The sequence below is a fragment of the Perna viridis genome, chromosome 5 (assembly GCF_037379345.1).
Source record: "Perna viridis isolate PV_CMFRI_1.1 ecotype Kerala chromosome 5, ASM3737934v1, whole genome shotgun sequence".
Classification (NCBI taxonomy): domain Eukaryota; kingdom Metazoa; phylum Mollusca; class Bivalvia; order Mytilida; family Mytilidae; genus Perna; species Perna viridis.
The window spans coordinates 24,018,567-24,034,346 of NC_142449.1; the positions used below are offsets into that span (position 1 = coordinate 24,018,567).

The 15,780-nt window shown below is 32.0% G+C and overlaps 1 protein-coding gene across 1 annotated transcript; it reads left to right on the forward strand.

Annotated features, from left to right (window-relative positions):
- Nucleotides 1-1,415: 1,415 nt before the first annotated feature.
- LOC148616635 (sodium/potassium-transporting ATPase subunit alpha-like) lies at nucleotides 1,416-14,414 on the forward strand. The gene is made up of 18 exons (XM_088583822.1): nucleotides 1,416-1,467; nucleotides 5,114-5,296; nucleotides 5,598-5,801; nucleotides 6,284-6,397; nucleotides 6,866-7,000; nucleotides 7,322-7,439; nucleotides 7,695-7,963; nucleotides 8,171-8,369; nucleotides 8,636-8,747; nucleotides 8,970-9,295; nucleotides 9,536-9,711; nucleotides 10,024-10,160; nucleotides 10,424-10,641; nucleotides 10,874-11,225; nucleotides 11,479-11,653; nucleotides 11,905-12,035; nucleotides 12,377-12,478; nucleotides 12,910-14,414. The coding sequence occupies exons 1-18, from the start codon at nucleotides 1,438-1,440 to the stop codon at nucleotides 13,028-13,030; spliced, it is 3,102 nt and encodes a 1,033-aa protein (XP_088439948.1). The 5' UTR covers nucleotides 1,416-1,437; the 3' UTR covers nucleotides 13,031-14,414.
- Nucleotides 14,415-15,780: the final 1,366 nt, after the last annotated feature.

Below are 15,780 nucleotides of genomic sequence, written 5' to 3' on the forward strand. Positions count from 1 at the left end.
GCTATAATAAAACATCTGAATTTATATTATATAACATTAATGAATAGCAAAGCTATAGCTTAAAAAGCAATACATCCTGTAATTAATTTACAGGTTTCTGCTTGAAGCCATCCCCAAAAAACTTTCTGCAGTAGCAAATTGTGAAACCCCAACAAGGGACCATCTGTTCGACTGCTTTAAACAAGTTCGTGTCGTGGGGGGGGGGGAGAATAAAAAAACTCCCCGAGCAAGGTAAGGTGTTATAAATAATTTTGCGAAAAATCAAATGAAACACGTACTATGTCATACATTTAAAAAAAATAATTTTAGGGGGTATATGACGGGTCTAAGTTAAACCATTGTAAAGTAAGGGTTGCTTTATGTACAACAAAAGTTTCACAAGAATAAATTCTTGCGAAAACCAAAATATGATGTATTCTGCAAATAGAAATACCGTCTAATCCTATTTTAGATACATGTACATTACAAGATAAATTGGAATTATACTCAAATGAGGTCAAGTTGACTAAAAATATTGTTTTTTGGTAGACTTAATCCTTTGTTGCTTTTTTTTTAACAATAAGCATGGTCATTTTCCCTTAATGTTTTGATGATTATGACTGAAAAGAAATGAAATGATTGTTATATTTGAAGTTTTAGGTTAGACATGGTAAACATTATTTTGATAAGTTAGACATTCAGCGGTGATATAAGACTGTGCAATGTCACCAGGGGTTGTCCACCACTTGTCAATTGTGACATCAAATTACCCAATACATCGTTTATTGTCACATTGATATTCAGATATAATGAAATACATATAACAATTCGATATCAATTTGTATTTGTTGATAAACAATTAAATTATGCAAGGAGACTGCTAAGATAGACTTTGAATCTTTAAATTATTGGACAAGCAATTCTGCATATCAATGAATTACCATTTATCAAGGGGTTTAATATAAAACTATATTTAACGCCTTGGTAAAGTACTCCCCCCTTTTTTCTTTTTTTGGAAAAGTCGAAATGTCCTAAAAATGTTTCCAGAGTCTCTCTGAATGACTAGATATAAATGTGGTCCAGCTAATTTGACATTGTTAAGCTTGTTCGTCAAGGGCAAACGAACGTCCTTTTGCAAATATAATAAATTTCCTTTTTACCTGAGATACCTCGGGCATAAGGAGGCGTGACTATTTTAATTTTTTGGATCACGTGACATGAATTTGTTAGCTGTTTTCGAACTTATAATTCAGAATCTTATTATTTGGTGTCGAATAGGAGGATTATATGTATGAAATATTATTTAAAAATTTCTTAATATTTTTTTAGCTGACATTTTGCAGTTTATTTCGCAATATCCCCATTTCCCAATCTGATCTATGTGATGACGTCAGGGATTTCATAGATTTCATTGGCCCATTTTAGTCAAGCTTTCCACTGTACTGGACGTCGGACACGATGGCGTCGACGAAGGTTTCCAAGTCTCAGGTAAATTTAATGTTTTTCAATCTAAATTTTGACAACTGTTTAAAGTTTTTGGCCAGTTTAATGATTTAGCAACATCATTTACTATTTGTTATGCCAGTTACTACATTAGTTGAGATTTCATAGTATTTTTTCCCCAGACCGGTAGTGTCTTCTCGGAAGCTAAGATGGTTGACATTGAAATTTTCCCATAGCACAATGTTTACGTTTGACATTCGAGTTTACAGAATGTTTGTTATAACAAAACTTCAAATTCTGTAAACTGTTGCACGGTATGCAGTGTCTTTAAGTTGTTTCAGGCATCAATTGTAGATGTAAACCGGGTGACCTACATTTCGAGGCATCCGGATAAAACGATTCTTTAACTGGAATATATTAGTCATATTGCTTCGTGGGTTATATTTTTTAACATTGCTGAACGTAAGTATTGAAATAGTTTAGAGGGTAAGCGTTGTCGTGTGTGTCTTGAGCCATGCATCCTGTTTTATTGATAGATGCTTGTTTGCAGGAAGGTCATCATCCCCATTTGGAGGTCATTTGACAGATTCACTGAACCATTTTCTGTGTGCTAAACAGTTGAAAAATAGAACGGATTTAAATTTTTGTTTGTCATATTGGTGGTATACATTTATCTGTTAATGCCATAACTAAACTTGCCAAACATTGTGCTATTTGGATACAAATAAATTTGATAAGTGGTCAGTATTACTATTGCGAAATATCCCATTTTAGTTATGTTCCATACTAGACTCTTTCCCTGTATCTAATATTGCCAACTCTTACTTAATCTGTGTGAGACGTGCACGTATTGAAGCTGAATGGGCGGCATTTTCTTTTAATCTTTCAAACTTTTGCCTTTGCCAAATATCATACATTTGTCACGTGAAGCACTGTTTGCAGATTTGGATTTAATTAAGAAATCCTGTTTTGGTATACATTTTTTGGCTTAGTTAAGTTTTCTTTTTATGTATTTATTATGGACACGATTGGTTCATAAAATCATGGTCTTGTAAAATTTGTCTAATTTTACAGATGCAACCCGGTCATATACATGTTTGCTTATACATGTATTTGCACATGTATGGAGATTGAAGTATTGATGACATTACTTTCCTTTATTTTGCTTTCTTTCATCTCTGTGTTGCCTTTGTCAGGATGTTGATAAAAACCTGAAACATGTTTCATAACTATTGAACTGATAAACTTCATTTTAATGCATGTTTTGTAAATCAATGATGAATAGAGAAAATAAGAAACATAACTGTTTCAAATTTTATATGAACAGAAATTTGTTAAAGGCAGTGGGATGTTCTATTAGGATTGACTTGGAACAACACTGTTTATTGTAGATCCAGGTTTCAAGTACATTGCACATTATATTGTGAATTATGCTTCATTGTAAATCCTTGATGATAAAAGAAAAAACAGCTCAGACATAACATCCCAAACAAAAAAGTGAATGGCAGAGAAAATATTCTTTGATGTTAACATTTACTTTAAGTCTTACAATTACAGAGGACATGTAAGAATGGGGGAGTATTGTTGATTTGTAGAAAAGTAAAGGTTGGAAACTTTTTCTCCTCAGTCTATAATTCACTGGAATAAACTTACCAGCAAGATGCATTGTAAAAGTTAATTATCAGAAATGTATCAATAAATGTGAGTTTCGGAAGATAAACATTTAGGTAGATTATTGATCTTAGCTGAGTATAAGATTAAACTGGCTGACTTTCAATAAGTTTGATTTACATAGTAGGTAGTATAGATCAATCAGACAAGTTGGAGTTCATTCATTGATTCAGGTTGTATTAAAAGGTTTTAAGACTTGGCTGCACTTGGCATACATGGTTCTGTTCTGTGAAAATAGTAACATGAAAACGACCTCTTTCCTACAAATCTGTCAATTATCATAGTACAATATTGTATATTTAGGCTGTTAAGTTAGTTCATGCCTGAAAATATGTGTGTGGTATTTGGATATATTCAGAACATCATTTGGTGTGTCAGGGATAGTAATTAAATTATGCAGAAAATTACTGTTTAAGTAAATTGGTAATAGTTCTGATATTGAATTGGAATAAACAATGGCTAAATAATAGTACAGTTTTTTTCTCTGACTTAATTGTAGTAATTACCTTGTTTCATTCTATTTGTTAAGATATCATTTACCCAATGAAATATTCATAATAGACTTCAATAGAAATACTGTGATAAACTTAGCTAAATTACATAATGTTTTATCACTTGTACAACCTATGGTCATAATTATATTTCAAAAGGAAAATTGTTACATCATATGATGTAACTATTTATTTAGTTACTTAGCTTTTTGGCCTAAGATTTTCCATTGTTTAGTCAGGCTATTGATTTTTGATTGAACACTTCAATGTATTTTACCTGGGGTGGTTACAAATGATTATCAAATCCATTTGTTAAGATTAGATAAAAAGTCCTGACATTTTTACCTGTTATTGTTGACAATGTTTTTGTAACTGCTTTGGATTGAATTATAGTCTAGCATGTTTTAAGGATGGTTTTAGGGGTTAAGTAACTAATCCTTTGAGCAAAACTGTAATCAATGTGAGAATTGAGCTGACATAGAATTACCTTTTTTTATCCTACCAACACTGAGAATGTGTCTTTTTCTAAAATAAATCATCCCAACAATACATGTATACAATTTATTCAAGATTTATAACTGACTTAAAAAATACAGTTATAGTTCTGGAGTTATCAATGGCTCCCAAATTATTTTTACACATATCTAGATAATTGAGATCAGAATAAGGCCTCTTTGTAAAACATTATCTCTTTAAATAGTATCAATTATGCTAAATTATCCATGTTAATGTATGTGTATGTATAAATGTACATGTATGCAACTACACTTAATGACTTAATTTGACAGTGTGAAGAAAAAATTCCAGTACATGTTCATGATTTTTATCCTCTGTGCTAGTTTTCAAGGTTAACATATGTTAGAAGAACAGATGATATCATCTGACTGGAATATATCATGTTTTTGTTTTATTACTGTAAAACCAGTAATCCATCTATTATGTTAACCAAATAAGAATTTATAATCAATAACAATATGCAATGTTTCAAAATCAGAATGTCTACATGTAAAATAACTCTTTAATATTTGATTAATTCTCACCATTGTGTTCTTTTTACTCCACACATGTAATTCATTGTTCAAGTATATTGTGATGCAGTCATTTTGATAAAATTGAATTTACCAACTACATGTACATATATAAGCCATAACAAGTCATAGGGATTAGAGGAGCGGTCATGTACTAACAGTGATGTCAATAGAAGCCATCAAGTGGCTAAATTTGACAGCTATTAGCTCATCTTTTGACAGCTAATCTCTTTTCAAAAATGGGTGAATTTTAGCAAAATTTTCATCAGTTTACCTTTCTTTTTTTATTCCCTGCTACTTGAAATACTATTGACATGCCTAATTAGGTGTTAATTTTATGTTGAAAATGTCCCAATCAAGTCAGGAATGTTGAAGAAGGATTCTTTTTAAATGGCCCATGATCTTTAAAAAATCTGTCCTATTAAATGTATGATACTGACTCAAATTTTATTATATTCTTCGACAACGATAAAGCTTATGGTTTTTTATCATGTTGTACAGGACAAGAGGGCTGACAGCTACAGATATGCTGTCACACCAGGAGGAGACGATGGAAAAAAGAAAAAGAGCAAGAAGCAGAAGAAGAAGGAAAATCTTGATGAGCTCAAACAAGAACTTGAAATGGACGAGCATAAAGTACCAATTGATGAGTTATATGAAAGACTTGGATCCAATCCAAACACGGTATGCTATTTAAAGTGGACATAGTAACATCATACAAGTAAGAGCCTAAAATGGCTATCTAGCTTATTTTTCATGAAGCAAACTGAATGAGGGCCACAAAATTCTGTATTAGACATTTCTGAAAGAAAACTTTCATTGTGGACTGCTTGGCAGTATATGTGTCACCATGAAGGCCATTTTTCTTCACAGAACATATTCTAAAAATTTTGAAAAGACTGGTGTTGAGCTGAGCATAACTAGCATTGAAAATTCTTAACTAACTTTTAACTTGTTAATTTTTTTTTAATTGATATATTAATAGGGTTTGAGTGTTGAAGAAGCCAGACGTATCCTGGAAAGAGACGGTCCAAATGCCCTAACACCTCCACCCACAACTCCAGAGTGGGTGAAGTTTTGTAAACAGATGTTTACAGGTTTCTCCTTACTATTGTGGATAGGAGCTATTTTATGTTTTATAGCCTACTCAATCCAAGCATCACAAGATGAAAACCCTCCTGGAGACAATGTAAGTTGTTTAAGCATACCAATTTTCTCCCTTTCAGTTACATTATACATTGAAGCAGCATAGTTTGAAAATATAGAACTGCATTATTACCTTGTTAAGTAAAATAAAATAAAGATTAAAAATTTGTATACTTACACTTGCAATGATCCCCACAAATTGGGGATGGAAGAAGTATTTGGACAGACTAGAAATAACACTTTGTATGGAACACCAGATAAACATGATAAAATGTAGTTACTCAAATTTACTTTCATTATTGTGAAAGACTTTGTTCAGTGAAATACTATAACCAAAACCACATAGAAAAGTTTCCAATCGAAAAAGTTAGATATAGAAACTGCTTATACATTTCTGTCCATTTTGCAAGTCTGCAGTAATTATGGTTAAGTACATTGTATCTTGTAAAATCAAATGCTTGTCATATAATCATTTACTTGTTAGTTAATTGAAAATAAGTATTTATGATTTGTTTCTTTTTTCAGTTATATCTAGGTATTGTATTAACAGCTGTTGTGGTAGTAACTGGTTGTTTCTCTTATTACCAAGAAGCCAAAAGTTCTAAAATTATGGATTCCTTCAAAAACATGGTTCCCCAAGTAAGTTAATAATTTTCTGTTTATTTTAGTAACAAAATAACAAAACTGAGGCAGAAAAGAACTAATGGTCTGTTAATTCGCCTGTTCTCTATTTAGCCTATTCCTGTTCTACAACAATTGTAAGTTTAAGTCCTTAATTTAATAATAATATTAATTATATATATTTAGTGTCTTTCCAAGAATTACAAGTTTGCCTTGTTGCTAGAACTGAACCATTGAATTCCTTCCGGACAAGGTCATTTTTGTCATGAAATCTTTTTTGGGAGTCTAAATGTGGGTGGAGGAAGTGTAACTTACATATGCTACATCTTAAAACCCTGTCAAACAGTAAACAAAAACTCTTATGTACTAACAGTGGAAAAAAAAACAACAGGCAAATATTATTGTGAAATACTGCAAAGTTCAGAAGTGTATGTATTCAGTGTACTTACCTTCATACTTGATGTCAATCCTGCTTTCTGTTTTCAGTATGCAACGGTAGTAAGAGGTGGAAGTATATTTGAAGTTAAGGCTGAGGAAATTGCTCTTGGAGATATTGTCAATATCAAGTTTGGAGACAGAGTACCAGCTGATGTCAGAGTTATCACTGCCCATGGATTCAAGGTATTATTTTTACTGATTCCCTTTCTAGAATTCTGATTTTCATACATTTATCCTTTTCTGTGTAAGTATATATTTTTAATGTTGACCCATAAGTATTCTTTAAAGAGCTTTGCCAACTGTCTAATAGTTTGGGAATGAGAAAGTCATGATTATATCTTTTGAAAAACTTATTAAAAAATTCGTAAAAATACATGACCAGATAATACAGCCTTTAAAATTGCTTTGATTCATGACACAGCAATAAATAAGCTTTGTAACTTGGCTTGATGGTATCTTATCTTGCACAGTTGATAAACAATTCATATTTTGTCTTTATTATAGGTTGACAATTCTTCTCTAACTGGAGAATCTGAACCACAGACAAGAACAGCAGATTTTACCAATGAAAACCCACTGGAAACAAGAAATTTAGCTTTTTTCTCAACCAATGCTGTAGAAGGTACATAATAACACCCTTATTGGCTGGAATATGAATTTTAGTGTTTAGATAACTTTTTCCCTTTTTGATTATATTTTCTTTGATTTCATGGAAGTTCAGATAAATATTTTTGTATATTTTCAATAGCTTTTAATTGTATATTGAACACTGTCTGGACAACAGAAGACATAGTATATATCTTGCATTTATTTGAAGAGTTCTGATTCTTGAAATTAATGTTGAACAATGATGACAAAACTATGGTTGTTATTCCAGGTACATGTAAAGGTATTGTTGTGAAGACTGGAGATGCCACTGTGATGGGTCGTATTGCTAACTTGGCCTCTGGACTTGATGTTGGAACCACCCCAATTGCTAAAGAAATTGCTCACTTCATCCATATTATTACTGGTGTAGCTGTTTTCTTAGGAGTCTCCTTCTTCATTATTGCTTTTATCCTTGGATACTTCTGGTTGGATGCTGTCATCTTTTTGATTGGTATCATTGTAGCTAACGTACCTGAAGGTCTCTTGGCCACTGTCACAGTAAGTGAACATACTATGTCTGCTTTTATGATTTCTGTGAACATGGTTTATTTTTAATCAACATTGCTGTTTGTTATTGATCAAACAGTAACAGTCATAATTTAAATAAAATTTTAGCATTGAAAATATCAGTTTGCAATATTTGTGATGCTTCAAGTATCATTAGTTGGTGTTGATTAAATATTTTATGATTTTCATTTCCTTTAGGTGTGTTTGACTTTGACTGCTAAGCGTATGGCAAGTAAAAATTGTTTGGTAAAGAACTTGGAAGCTGTAGAGACCCTTGGATCAACATCAACCATCTGTTCCGATAAAACTGGTACATTGACACAGAACAGAATGACAGTAGCTCATATGTGGTTTGATGGCAGGATCTATGAAGCTGATACAAGTGATGATCAGACCAGTAAGTAGCAGTGATACTATATTTTTAGTGAGTTTTCCCTTCAAGTACAAATTATTTTGTGAATTGGCTTCTTATTTTTCTTGTCTGGTTTCAATGTGCACAAATAAAGTATTGATCCCATTCAAGCATAACACTGAACTAAGTCTTTGTGAGTAAAGTATTAAAAAATTATTGTGATTTTTTTCTTCGAATTTGACAGATGCATTTTGATGAGACTTTGTATGATATTCTCCTAAAACTGACTTCCTTATTACTTGTGTTTTTAGACGCTACATATGGCAAAAATGATGAATCATGGATGGCATTGTCTAGAATCTCTATGTTGTGTAACCGTGCTGAATTCAAAGCTGAACAAGATAATGTTCCTGTATTGAAGAGGTATATATTTTGCTCTTACAATTAATTTGTCAAACATACATTTGTTTTCTAACTATTGGTTTCTGATATCTATCACTTGAAATTCACTGTACTTTCCATAATGATTTGTAAGAAGATGCTTAATTATTGATTTGGTATCTATATTTTAACATTGGCTTAATTGACCCTTTGAATGATTTTAAACAAACAATTATCTATATATTACTATTTTTTTTATTACAGAGAATGTACAGGTGATGCTTCTGAGTCTGCCCTTCTGAAATGTGTTGAGTTGTCTATTGGAAAAGTAACACAATTCAGACAGAAGAACAAGAAAATCTGTGAAATTCCCTTCAACTCAACCAACAAATACCAAGTATCCATTCATGAGACGGACAATCCTAATGATCCTAGATATCTCCTGGTAATGAAGGGAGCTCCAGAAAGAATCCTTGACAGATGTTCAACTGTTCTCTTCCAAGGCAAGGAGATTCCACTTGATGACAACTTCAGGGAACACTTTAACTCTGCTTACATGGAATTAGGAGGTCTTGGAGAACGTGTATTGGGTATGTAACACAAAACATTTAAATATTGAAAATGTAGATGTTTTTTCTTTTAATTTTTTCATTGATCTTCTTTGTAATAAGCCTTGTTTCAAGTTTTATCCAACAAAAGACATACTTTAATAGTAATGTTATAGGATTACTAATATTCATCTCTCCTGAAAAGCAAAGATATGATCAAGTCCCCTATTTATGCAATGTGTAAATACTAAATATATTTTAATAAGTAAGTGTTATTTTCAGGTTTCTGTGACTACTTCTTACCATCTGACCAGTACCCAATTGGATATGCCTTTGATTCTGACGAACAAAACTTCCCCCTGACAGGCCTCAGATTTGTAGGTTTAATGTCCATGATTGATCCTCCAAGAGCAGCTGTACCTGATGCTGTTGGAAAATGCAGGAGTGCTGGTATCAAGGTAGGATTGGTTATTGATGAATTTGTTGTAGTAATTTAATTATGTGCATGTTTATTGGCTTTGCAAGCAGTCTTGATAACTGACCACTATTGGTTAATCATCATTTTTTACTTGAAACTATTTAAATGTATCTTTTCTTTTTGTTGTTGTTGTTTATTTTTTGCCACACTTTAACAATGAGTAATCAATAAGTGGAATATGACCCCACTATTCTATTCGAAAGGTTGAAGTTTCTAATATCCGAAAGGAAAATAGTAAAACACAATGAGTAAAAAGGTACATGTTGCTTATCAAAGAAATTGTTTTCTGTAGGTTATCATGGTTACTGGTGATCATCCTATCACTGCCAAGGCTATCGCTAAAGGTGTAGGAATTATCTCAGAAGGAAGCAAAACTGTTGAAGATATTGCTGCCGAGAGAGGTTGTCCAATTGAGGAAGTTGAGCCATCGTAAGTTCAAATTAATGAATTAGGAAGTCATTAAAGAGATAAGAAAGATATCAGGTACTTGTAGAATTCATGACTTTGAAAATAGTTCAGTTATGACACTGACTGTACAGTCATCTTGATAATGTTAAAGTAAGAACAGTATTCACTTAAAAAATTCTTATTAATGAGTAGGGAAGTTTCTGAAAAAAGAATGTTTAACTATTTAAAATTTTAAACATGACTTGCAAACTTGACACATTAAATGTATACTTTTTAATTAACAGTGAAGCTAATGCTGCTGTTGTCCACGGATCTGACCTTCGTGACATGACCCCTGCCCAAATTGACGAGATCCTCAAAAACCACCCTGAGATAGTGTTTGCCAGAACTTCACCACAACAGAAATTGATCATTGTAGAAGGTTGTCAGAGACAAGGACAAATTGTAGCTGTAACTGGTGATGGTGTCAATGATTCTCCTGCTCTGAAGAAAGCTGATATTGGTAAGAATTCTTCAACAAATTGCTATCTGATCATTTGTTGTACCGTTAAGTGAATTGGGTTGATATTCATTGTTATTTTTTAAAATTAGTTTGATTGACAACCCTCTATGTACAATACTTATAAATCATAGCAAGAATGTGATGGCTGATGGGTTATACAATAGCTCTAAATCTCCTTTTGAATACCTCTTTGACAAGGAGATCTCTATGTAATTTTCTTTTTCTTTTTTAGGTGTTGCTATGGGTATTGCTGGTAGTGATGTAAGTAAACAGGCTGCTGACATGATCTTGTTGGATGACAACTTTGCTTCCATTGTCACTGGTGTAGAAGAAGGCCGTTTGATCTTTGACAACTTGAAGAAGTCTATTGCCTACACTTTGACCTCCAACATTCCTGAGATTTCACCATTCTTGATGTTTATCTTGTTGGACATCCCCTTGCCTCTTGGAACCATCACCATTCTGTGTATTGACTTGGGAACTGACATGGTACCTGCCATCTCACTTGCTTATGAAGGACCCGAATCTGACATCATGAAACGTGAACCCCGTGACCCAGTCAAAGACAAACTTGTAAATGAAAGGTATATAATTATGTATTACAAATGATTTTAATGAATAAATGTTGTTGTTTTTTTTCTTAATCTTTTGGGGCTTTTGTGATTTGATTTCAACAAGAAGTACTAATTTGGCATAACAGTCCATTGTTTCCTGATTATTTTATTATAGTAGAATTAATTTTATGTACAAATATGCATTTATGATATATTAGATGAATGGTTAGATAAGTACAGATAAACAAAAAAATGACAATAAGTATGCTTTTGTAATTAACAGATTGATCAGTATGGCCTATGGACAGATTGGTATGATCCAAGCTTCAGCCGGATTCTTTGTCTACTTTGTCATTATGGTAGAGAATGGATTCTGGGTATCCAGATTGTTAGGTCTCCGTGAAGAATGGGACTCAATGGCAGTAAATGATCTCCAGGATTCATATGGACAAGAATGGGTATATAAATTTTAGTTATGAGTCTAATATGATTATGTTATTTTTTTTGGATAAAAAGAGTTTTTATGAACATTTCATTATAAGGAATAGAGCATATTACCTAAAGAAGGATGTTAGAAAGGTAGCATGACAATGCTTGAAATAAGTTTTGATACAACAATACCAAACATATTCTAGACTGTACTTAAAAAAATGCATAGCTGTAGTGTCAAGTTTTTACCTATCCTTACCATTGACTTGTTTAATTTCAGACATATGGACAAAGAAAAATCCTAGAGTACACATGCCACACAGCTTTCTTTGTGTCTATTGTGGTTGTACAATGGGCTGATTTGTTGATTTGTAAGACCAGAAGATTGTCAATTGTACAACAAGGAATGAAGTATGTACTACTCTATGTTAATATGAATACTTACTTTTGTAATTTATTTAAAAACATTTCTTATTTTTACTAAATGAAATGGTAAAGTATCCCCTTTTTATACAAATGTTATAAAAAAAGGAAAGCTTTTTTAACTGTGATGTGTGAGTGTAAGCAATGTCATACCCTGTTTTATGTATATTATTTTAAAAAGTAATTTAGTTTAAAGAATCATACAAGAAATGTTATTTTTAACTTTCGTGGGTTTATGTTTTGTGTGTTCATCTACTTGTATCGTAAATTGCTCATGAATATGATGTCAGGTGGAGACAGGTTATAGTAGCTTTTAATATTTTTTTCAGGAATCACCACATGACATTTGGTTTATTCTTTGAGACAGCTTTAGCTGCATTCTTAACCTACTGTCCAGGATTAGATAAGGGTCTTCGTATGCAAAACCTCAGGTATGTTGTTATTTTATTTGAATCAAACAGGTATCAGTTAACAGTGGTCTCTTGTTAAGATGCCATATTTCAGTATTTGTATTATGAAGTTTAATTGATTTGAAATATTTTTGTATCCACTGTGCAATTATCAATCCTTAATAGCCTGGTGAATAAGCACTGTAAATGTCGATGGAAAATTAATCAATTATCAGCAAGTTTTGTACAATTTTGAAGAAATTACAGCAATAATTATGTGCAGCATCAGAGGCATCTATATGTTTCTCTCATCCGTTAACTTCGCTCATTGAAAATGAAGAAAAGTGTTCATCGAGTTAGATGAGATGAAATCAATTGTAAATTCTTTGAACAGGGCCAAAAAACTTATTAACTTTGGCTATACATTTAAAAATGCTGCACTGTTACTTACAAGTCATTTTTTTTATTTTTAGGGCCACATGGTGGTTCCCTGCCATGCCATTCAGTTTAGCCATCTTTGTATATGATGAAAGTAGAAAATTTATTTTGCGCCAAAACCCTGGTGGATTTGTGGAGAGGGAAACATATTATTAAACTTAAGAAGACTGTGTCAGGGCATTGGAATTTAGAGTGTGTTAAACTATACAAACTTTGTACTTAGTGTTAAGAAATTTTAGAGGAAGGTCTTTTTTTTTTAAATCATTCAATTAGACATTCTATGAAATCTGCTAAATTTTTATCCAGATGTTTTATTAATTTATTGTCTTGTAGTTATGACACGAAAAAATTGTAAAAGAGTCACATCTTTGCATTTAAAGTTGATGAATGGGTATTAAGATTATATGTGATGAAGTTAACTTGTTTTTTATTTGTTATTTTCTTCATTTTTTTCCCCCAAAGGAAGCATGTGATTTATGCACACTAAGGTTACTTGTCATGTGTCATGTGATAACTCTGCTATCATCATTACACATTGTATGTTGTGTAAATTTTTTGTAAATACATCTTTTTTATTTTTTAGAATCAGATTATTTTTATTCATTCACATTCGACTAGAAAACAACATTTAATTGGATTCTGAAAACTATTTCAGATTTTTATCAATTGGACATTGGATGTTTTGGTTGAATGTGTACCATGTTATTGTAGGAAAAACTTTTATAGATGATAGAAATAGACTTTTACCAATTTTTTGTACAATTGCTCACATATCTGTACATATACCTGGCTAACATTCCATATTGCATGTACTCAAGGTCAAATTACAGGTCAAGCTGCAAACTTTAAAAAAAGGTCATCAATCAACTACTTCAGAATTGACCAAGTTTTGTTATTACGGAGGGAACATAGTCAAAATCACTTTTAAATTTTAGAATCTCATTTTTGCATAGATGTTGTTTCTTAATGCAGCTGAAAAAAATGGTCACTTTGTTGGTATGGAATGCCACAATCCTTGCTATGTTTAAAGGTCCTTTATTACTTGTGTGCAATATCTTGGACAGTATTTCTGGCAAAAATTCACGATAGAGTGTTTGTTCATTTACTCATTAGTAAAGTCTGGGTGAGATTATTTTATATTGCAAGTGATAGATTCACTGTTGATGTAGCATCAGGATTTTAAAATGTGTTTTTAATGTTCAAGAGAAGTTTGGACCTTTGAACATAAAGTACATGTAAGTAAGCAGAATATGTGACATGTTTGAAATATTTCCTATACCTCTCTTATCTGGATTTATCTCCCTTGCTACAGTACACAATCATTATTTCCTCAGAGGTTGTATTGGGATTCAGTTACTACTATTAGTATAGGTAATATTTGAAACACCAGAACCTTGGGCAATACTCCAGAGCAATAATTGGCCTAGAATGAATCTCACTTGTCACATATCATCTGATTCATGTTAACCTGTTTTGTACCTCAGAATTTATTGGATGTATAACAGAATTCAATTCATTAAAACTTGGAATAAATAAAAAATGTAGTTGTTGTTTTTGATTTCTGTGGTCTTTTTTGTCCCCTTTTGGCAAATGCCAAACAGGACTTAGGTTTGCACTCCGTCTGTCCGTCCATCAGTCACACTTGGTTTTCCTGACTATTTTTTGTAATGCCTCATCCAATTGATTTCATATTTGGTATAGTCTTGTCATGACAAGTTACAAGTTAAATTTGAATGATGTTACGGTTGAACGATTTTTACGGAAGTTATGGCCCTTGGACATAGAAAATTTCATGAAATTTTTTGTTTTCCAGACTTTTTTGTGATGCCTCATCCAATTGTTTTCATATTTTGTATATAGTCTTATCATGACAAGTTACGTTGAATGACATTATGGTTGAACGATTTTTACAGAAGTTATGGCCTTTGGACATAGAAAATTTCATGCAATTCTATGTTTTTCGGACTTTTTTTTGTAATGCTTCATCCAATTGATTTCATATTTGGGATATAGTCTTATTATGACAAGTTACAAGTTAAGTTTGAATGACCTAACAGTTGAATGATTTTTACGGAAGTTATGGCCCTTGGACATAGAAAATTTCTTGAAATTTTATGTTTTTTGGACTTTTTTTGTAATGCCTCATCCAATTGATTTCATATTTGTTAGCTAGTCTTATCATGACAAGTTACAAATTAAATTTAAATATTATTGCTGCAAAATGGTTTATATGGAACTTGTGGCCCTTTGACATAAAAAATTACATAAAATTTTGTTTCATCATTTTGATGCAAATTGCTGCTGTCATTCTAGAGATATTTGCCCTTTAATTCATAATAACCAAGTTTTTTTCAACTTTCCAGGTGATAGAAAGATAATGTCTTTATGCAGCTTTCTGTAATGTAAAAATGTTATTGTCTACTGTAAAATAAAGCTCAGGTTTGATTTTGATGGAATATGCTTTTGCTGTTGAAGAGTTTTCTCTTGATTGTTAAAAAATAACACCATCTATTGTTAGTTCACATATATAAAAAAATCTCATAAAGGCAATGAGTTCAAGGGCCGAAAGGGGACACTATTGCATCAGCAATACTGTCAGAATATGTGTTCTTTTTTAGAATATTATGTCCTGCCCAAATAAGTAGTAGATGTATATGCTGTTGATCGCCTGAATATAGCTGAAATATTGCTGCTCGGGCGTTAAATCCCAACAAACAAACAAACATATATGCTATAACCTTTTTTAACATGGTATATTGAAAAGCAAGTTGAGGAGTTTATGCATAGCAGTCTTATCATACTTAAGGTACCAAGTAGATGGGATCTATCATTCTGACACAACTTTTAAAGTTTCAAACATGATGGTTTACCTGTAACAATTGTTTTGAACACATTTAAAATGTGCT

Excerpts from the sequence above, each read along its gene's own strand:
- LOC148616635 (XM_088583822.1), top strand. The coding sequence starts at position 1,438 with ATGGCGTCGACGAAGGTTTCCAAGTCTCAG. Across the intron at positions 5,297-5,597 it reads TTGGATCCAATCCAAACACG|GGTTTGAGTGTTGAAGAAGC; the intron begins GTATGCTATTTA and ends ATATATTAATAG. Across the intron at positions 8,748-8,969 it reads AATGTTCCTGTATTGAAGAG|AGAATGTACAGGTGATGCTT; the intron begins GTATATATTTTG and ends TTTTTATTACAG.